The sequence below is a fragment of the Mandrillus leucophaeus genome, unplaced genomic scaffold (assembly GCF_000951045.1).
Source record: "Mandrillus leucophaeus isolate KB7577 unplaced genomic scaffold, Mleu.le_1.0 Scaffold58, whole genome shotgun sequence".
Lineage (NCBI taxonomy): Eukaryota > Metazoa > Chordata > Mammalia > Primates > Cercopithecidae > Mandrillus > Mandrillus leucophaeus.
The window spans coordinates 2,413,202-2,421,358 of NW_012106252.1; the positions used below are offsets into that span (position 1 = coordinate 2,413,202).

At 40.3% G+C, this 8,157-nt stretch overlaps 1 protein-coding gene across 1 annotated transcript; it reads left to right on the forward strand.

Annotated features, from left to right (window-relative positions):
- The first annotated feature begins 1,882 nt into the window (after window positions 1–1,882).
- On the forward strand, window positions 1,883–2,489 carry LOC105552991 (keratin-associated protein 2-1). Its single transcript, XM_011998871.1, has one exon. The coding sequence runs from the start codon at window positions 1,941–1,943 to the stop codon at window positions 2,325–2,327; it is 387 nt and encodes a 128-aa protein (XP_011854261.1). The 5' UTR covers window positions 1,883–1,940; the 3' UTR covers window positions 2,328–2,489.
- The last annotated feature ends 5,668 nt before the right edge of the window (window positions 2,490–8,157 follow it).

The window sequence follows — 8,157 nt, forward strand, 5'->3', positions numbered from 1 at the left end:
CAGCCTCCCAAAGTGCTGGGATTACAGGCGTGAGCCACCATGCCCAGCCTCTTTGTATATAATCTTGATCAGTGTTTTCAAAATTTGCTAAGTACATCTGTTTTTCTCCTCTCAGAGTTTTTCTTTTTAGCCCTCTAGAGACCTCCTTATTTAAAAGTGTTTTCTCAAATGGAGAATGCCTTGTTTCCCCCTAAAGTTATCGCTATTATTGAATCTCGTTTATTTCCACAGTCACCCCATTCTCTGGTTGGCCAAAGTGGCTGGTGCAGATCTGGGTAAGCCTGTAAGAAACCATGCAAGAAGTGTGATCAATAAGAAGGCCTACACTTGAACCTTCAACTTCAGATCTATTAGATTGGTGCAAAAGTAATTGCAGCTTTTGCCGTTGAAAGTAATGCCAAAAACCACAATTACTTTTTGCACCAACCTAATAGAACAGACTTAGTTGTAAAGGAAAAGGTCAGGACCAAGCAAATTAAGAGGCAAAAACTAAAATGTGATTGAGTGACATAATTTGCCTACAAGTCATGACAATTTGAAACAATTAAAAATGACAATTGGTTCCATAAGCAGAAATGAGCCCCAGCATAGCACACAGGGAGATGTTGAAGACACTGAGGTATGGGCCGGATGAGGCCTGAGAACACATTCAACTGGGATCACTACTGAAGGGTTTTATTAAACTGCAAGACTGCAGCCTTCATCTACATAGACTTGTTTGACTTCCTCACCATTTTGGTGGCTTTGTTCACAATACCCCATGATCATTCAATTATGCCCAACTATGACACTATCTCCTTAGGGTATGTTTTGACATTTTCAGAAGGCTGAATAGAAGGTAATTCTTCCCATTCCTGAGGCTATTGGTAAGACATAGAGTCCTTTCAGCTGACTCTAAAAAATTAGCCATATCACAAATAACAACTGTTTTCAAAGTAAATACATTGTAAAAGTTCCTAAATAAAATAGACATTCCTTAATATCTGGGAATGTGGTACCTACAATCCATTCTTTAGCTACAGTGAGTTCTTCAGCTTTTTGGGCTGACAAATAATGTTCCCACAGATATTTCTGGAGTGAGTATTGGCTCCAACACTTACTAGGTACATGACCTTGGGTAAGTCACTTATCTGGTTCCTCATGTGTGAAATGAGAAATAAACAGTATCTACATCCTAAGAATGTTATGAAGATTAGATTAATACATGTATTTTTTAATATGCTGCTTGGAACATAGTTAAAACTTAATGATACTGGCTATCATGAAGATTACAGTGAAATTTACCTTGGTCTGGAAATATACAACCATAGAAATCAATGAACATATCTCTAAGACAAAAACCACTGGATGATGGAAACCTACTAAAATGCATTCTTGTACCTCCAAAAAGAGGACTGGAAAATTCTTCTTTTACTGAGAAATCCTGACTTTTAAACTATCCCTGTAGTATTATCCTCAACTTGTTTTGCCCAGGAAGCTTAGCAGTGGCAAAGAATGCTAACAACTTGAGGTGTACTTCACTTCAACTGCTAGCAAGTAACCCTCAGAGCATGCAGAGCATGACAGCTGCTTTGTGCTATCAAAACAGCAACTGGCAAAAGCATCATTGAATTATAATGATAATTGGAGACTTTGAAGTTAGGGTCATTAAATTCATATTTGAACCATAAATAGCAAAATATAATGGGTCTACACTAAATAAGGAAAACAAATAGACATTTATGTGTACCTGAGTATCTAAACAATGTCTAGAAAACTTACTAATCTGCAGGTGTTATTTCAGGAAGAATAAGTGAAAACAAGGAAATGACCTCGTGTCCTGGGGGTCATCAGCTCCTAGCCAGGGTATATAAAGGGCCCGGAGCGGGAGGAGGACATTCACACCTGAGAACACCCAGCTCCTCTCAACAGCCCACCCCACACCAGCCTCAGGCACCACCATGACCGGCTCCTGCTGCGGCTCCACCTTCTCCTCCCTGAGCTACGGGGGAGGCTGCTGCCAGCCCTGCTGCTACCGCGACCCCTGCTGCTGCCGCCCCGTGACCTACCAGACCACCGTGTGCCGCCCCGTGACCTGCGTGCCCCGCTGCACGCGTCCCATCTGCGAGCCCTGCCGCCGCCCGGTGTGCTGCGACCCCTGCTCCCTGCAGGAAGGCTGCTGCCGCCCCATCACCTGCTGCCCCACGTCGTGCACGGCTGTGGTCTGCAGGCCCTGCTGCTGGGCCACCACCTGCTGCCAGCCTGTGTCTGTGCAGTCCCCCTGCTGCCGGCCCCCCTGCGGCCAGCCGACGCCTTGCAGCACCACCTGCAGGACCTTCTCCTGCTGAGCAGCCCGTAATCACGAAGGGCCCTTCAGAAGATGGCCAGGACCATCCCGCTGCCCCTCAGGGCTTCATTGCAGAGCAATACACGTTTCCTTGAGAAGCCCATTTCTCATCTCTTCATACTAGCTCACCCTATGCACTGAAGATACCTTTTCAGACCAACTACAGATGAAAAATACTCTCTCTTCCTAGGACTCCAGTCTAACTCCCATATCATGTTGTCTGCTTTCTAATAAAACTCAATATTCTTAGCATAGAAATCATGGTCTTTGTGATATTTCCTTCCAGTAGATTGCATCTCTCTTTTGTCTAGAGATACTCAAAGCAAGATGCAGAACAATCCTCTTACATAGTTCTCATAACTTAAGTCTGAGTAGTTTTCTTATAATCATCGTAAATGGCATTTGTGGAGCATGGCTGAGTCAGGAAGATGAGTACAACTATGTCTTTATCATGTGTACAGAGTCACTTGTGCCCAGAATTCCAGGCATGCATCGAACACCTGAGAAATGTTCTGCAACAAGAAACACCCTGGGAGGCTGCGCCTGGGTTGAAACTTATATTCCCAGCCTAATGGTGTGTTTACTGATCCAACACCTGTTGGAACATCATAGAATACCCAGGGTGTTAGAGGTGGAAGAAGCCTCAGGCAACATCTGGCCAATTACCTCTCTTTCAAAAGTTAAAGAAACATGAGTAATGTAAGAGTAAATTAGTTACTTACTAATGTAATTATAATCACAAAAGTTTAGAAAAGACCCTGGAGAATGCATGTTTCCTGCATTTAGACCTTAAGTCAAACACTTCTTAGTATGGTGAGAGACATGTTAATCACAAAATGGTTGTATATTTTACGACTTTATTTTACACTTCAATAGCCACACACACATACACACATCCCCTAGGAATACATCTAACCAAGGAAGTGAAAAATCTCTACAGAGAAAATTACAGAACACGACTTAAAGAAATGATAGGTGACACAAACGAATGGAAAAACATCCCATGCCAATGGATTGGAAGAATCAATGTCATTAAAACGGCCACACTGCCCAAAGCAATCTACAGATTCAATGCTATTTTTATCAAGCTACCAATCTCATTTTTCACAGAACCAGAAAAAAAACGATTCTGAAATTCATATGGAACCGAAAAGAGCCCAAATAGCCAAAGCAATCCTAAATAAAAAGAAATCTGGAGGCATCACATTACCTGACTTCAAACTACGCTATAAGACTACAGTAAACAAAACAGCATGGTACTGGTACCAAAACAGAAGGTTGTAAAATATAAAGTGGCATAGACAAAAGGAACAGAATAGAGAATCCAGAAATAAAGCCACACTCATACAACAATCTAATCTTTGATAACATTAACAAAAATAAGCAATGAGGATAGGACTCCCTATTCAATAAGTGGTGCTGAGATAGCTGGCTAGCTCTATGCAGAGGATTGAAACTAGACCCCAACATTTCACCATATAGAAAAATTAACTCAAGATGGATTAAAGATTTAAATGTAAGACCTCAAACTGTAAAAACCCCAGGAGAAAATCTAGAAAACATCATTCTGAGCATCAATCTTCAGAAAGAATTTATGACTAAGTCCTCAAAAGCAATTGCAACAAACACAAAAATTGACAAGCGGGACCTAATTAAACTAAAGAGCTTCTGCACAGTAAATGAAACTATCAACACAGTAAATAGACAACCTACAGAATGAGAGAAAATATTCACAAACTGTGCATCCAATAAACGCCTAATATCCAGAATCTATAAGGAACTTAAACAATTGAACAAGCAAAAAACAAATAACCCCATTAAAAAGTGGGCAAAGGACTTGAATAATCACTTCTCAAAACAAGACATACAAGCAGCCAACAAACATGTGAAAAAATGCCCCATATCATTATTCATCAAAGAAATGCAAATCAAAACCACAATGAGATACCATCTTGCACCAGTCAGAATGGCTATTATTAAAAAGCTCAGTAATTGAAGCCCCATACTTTCAGAATAAAGAAAGAAATAGTAAAAAAACAACAGATGCTGACAAGGCTGTCAAGAGGAGAGAATGCTTATATGCTGTTGATGGGAATGTAGATTAGTTCAGCCACTATGGAAAGCAATGTGGAGATTTCTCAAGAACTTAAAATAGAACTATCATTTGACCCAGCAATCCCTTTACTTGGTCTGTAGCCAAAAGAAAATAAATCATTCTACCAAAAAGACACATGCACTTGCATGTTTGTCACAGTACAATTCACAATAGCAAAGACATGGAATCAACCTAGGTTCCCATCAGTGGTGGACTGGATAGAGAAAATGTGGTACACATACACCATGGAGTACAACTCAGCCATAAAAAACAATGAACTCATGTCCTTCACAGTAACATGGATGCAGCCGGGGGCCATTATCCTAATCAAATTAACCCAGGAACAGAAAACCAAATGCCATATGTTCTCACTGACAAATGGGAATTAAACATCGGGTATTCATTGACCTAATGATGGCAACAATCGACATCGGGGACTACTAGAGTGGGGAGAGAGGGAGGGAGACAAGGGTTGAAAAACTATTGGCTACTACACTCAGTCCTGGGTGACAGGATCAATCATACCCCAAACCTCAGCATCACACAATATACCCACATAGCAAACTGGTACATCACACAATGTACCCCCGGAATCTAAAGGAAAAGTTGAAATAGTGAAAAAAAAATTGTTCATAATGTTATTGTTAAATGATAATGTGAAATAAAGCTCTAGAGTTTATTACACAAAATCTGTTGTCCACCACCACGAGAAATCTGTCTAAATCAATTTGAAGGCCTTTTTTTTTTTTAAGGATGCTTCTCTAAGACCCCATTCTGTATTGCATGGACCGTGGGGTTCTCAGTAGGGGTCTTGTTGTTATACACAGTCCTGACAGACGTGCCGCCTGTCAGTTCAACAATAGCCTGACTCCCTTAACAGAGGTAAGTACTCAATGAGAAGGTGCTCTATTTCTTCCTTCCAGGTGCTTTTATTTTACTTCATGCTATTAATGGAACTCACCACTGAATAATGTTATTTCATGCATATTCTTTGGTGACTGAGCAGAGAACCGATCATTTGCCATAACAAATATGTTGATCTTTGTTCTAAACTTAAAGTTTAGAATTTAAAAAGTACCAATGTAACATGACCTTTTACTATATACTTATACATATATATATGTGTATATGTATATGTATATATACACATACAGGTATATATGTACATATATATACATATATGTATATATGTACTATATATACATATATGTATATATGTACTATATATACATATATGTATATATGTACTATATATTTACTCTATATATAGTAAAAGGTCATGTTACTATATATGTGTATATATGTATAAATATATATATTTACTGTATATTTAAAAATATATTTACTATACATACTATATATTTATATATATAGTATGTATAGTAAATATATCTTTATATGTTATATATAAATATATATTTATATATTATATATACAATATATATATTTTAGACACTAAGTACCAGACACTGTTTGTTCTTAGCACTTGACAAATATTAGCTCATGTAATCCTTACAACAATTCTGATATGAACTATTATTATGGCCCAAGGACACACAGCCAGTAAGCGGCAGAGCTTTAAATGAGCATTGTCCAGTTTCAGAATAAGTGGGGTCAGAAAATAGGATGTGACTTGCCACCAGTTTCAAACCGCAGAGCTGTCTGTGCTCTCACAACTCTGGGGCATGAATAACTGAAGCGTGACCCATAACTTCTCTGCCTGCAAATTAAGTTTGGCTATGGGGTGTGGATAAGTGTCTTAGAGTGAATAAACATTAGAAAGGTTTACTGAATGATACACAGACTATTTTTTTGGATGTTTACAAAGGGGAGAGACAGATGTCTTTGGAATGAACTTGGGTTCAAAGTTTGTGCAGTAGAGAAATGAGTCTTGTTAATGTGATGATTTAAGTCTTCCAAAGAGGCTCCCATTGCATAAAATGTGATTACCATGAAGACTCCACAGCAGCATGAAAATAAATTATGAGATAATATGTCTCAAAAAGAGCAGAATATACAACTTTTTACCTAGTTACCTCTGGTTATCGCTTTGAAAAACAAAAATCCCATGTCCATGAACAAAGAAAGGAAACTAAAACAAGAGAGTCAAAGGTCTCTAGTGATGAGATTGTGCCTGATAGCTCCTTCTTCTGTTTCGCTAATTGTGACTACGGGTTCAGTCAATTTACGTTCCCCTTAAAGTTTTGAAATTATGCTTGAGATTCCATTTGGGGAGCTTAAGATGTCAGGGTCCAAGGCACATTCTTTCAAATAAAGAAAATGATCCTGAAGTGATTCAAAACCCTGTCTGGTGACTAACAGGAGGAGTAAAGCTGGAAGGTAATGGGATTGTTTCCCTTTGCAGTTCCTAAACTGCCTCTGGCAACACTTCCTGAAGGAGCCCGTCCATCACGCTTTTAGCAGTGCCACAGCAGAACACTGGGCAGCCTCCCAACGTGTCTCCGTTGAACAGTGTACTGGATATGTGTGCAATGTCGGTTGAAAACCCCTTTCTTGTCACTTGCTAGTCATAGCACTTATGTCAAGGTATACATGTATATATCCTTTCGAGATGGAGTCTCACTTTGTAGCTCAAGCTGGAGTTCTGTGGCATGATCTTGGCTCACTGCAACCTCCGCCTCTGGGGCTCAAGTGATTCTCGTTCCCCAGCCTCCTGCATAGCTAGGACTACAGGCACCCACCACCACACTTGGCTAATTTTTTGTATTTTATTAGAGTTGAGGTTTCACCATATTGCCCAGGGTGGTCTTGAACTCCTGAGCTCAGGTGATCTGCTTGCCTCAGCCTCCCCAAGTGTTGGGATTACAGGCATGAGCCACTGCGCCCGGCTGTCAAGGTATATTAAGAAAAATTTCCCATTACAGAATTCTTCATTACATGCACAAGAAAGGCAAGGCTAAAAAATGACATGTTTCAGAGATAAAAAGCAGCACCTTATGACCAGAAGGACCAGAGTTGCACAGAACCATGTACTAGAGAAAAGAAAACATGCAAGGCAGTCTTGGAGGTATTATTCCAATACTTAGTGGCTTGCAAAAATTTTCATCTGTCCTGTAAAACTAGATGAGCTACTATCCTATTCAAGGCCTATGTATCCCACTATTTCAAGTGATAAACATATTCCCAAGCAGACTACATGGGAGGTCTTGTCTAACACTCGTGTGATTCACTTTTCACATGTAGGTACTTCCAAGGACTTGAGTCCCCTGCTGGGGTCAGGATAGGCTCTACTCAGTGTTCTATGTACTCCTCTATGTTTATAATTTCTTTTTAAAACTGAAAATTTTTTAGACCATTTTGTCCGGATTTGATCCAGTGCTATCTACTCAAAATAAGCATCGAGAGCTACTATCACCTCAAACGACGATGAGTTTTTAAGATTTTCACACCGTGTAGTACATCCATACTTAGAGATGCAACAAGAGCTCTTTAATGAGATAATGAGTGTGTCACAAGCAACCATTAGCCAAAACAGAATTCTACTTAATTGGCCAAAAGGTAAACGAAAAGGGTCACCTGCCCCCGGCCAGGGTATATAAAGGGCCCGGAGCTGGAGGAGGACATTCACACCTGAGAATACCCAGCTCCTCTCAACAGCCCACCCCACACCAGCCTCAGACACCACCATGACCGGCTCCTGCTGCGGCTCCACCTTCTCCTCCCTGAGCTACGGGGGAGGCTGCTGCCAGCCCTGCTGCTACCGCGACCCCTGCTG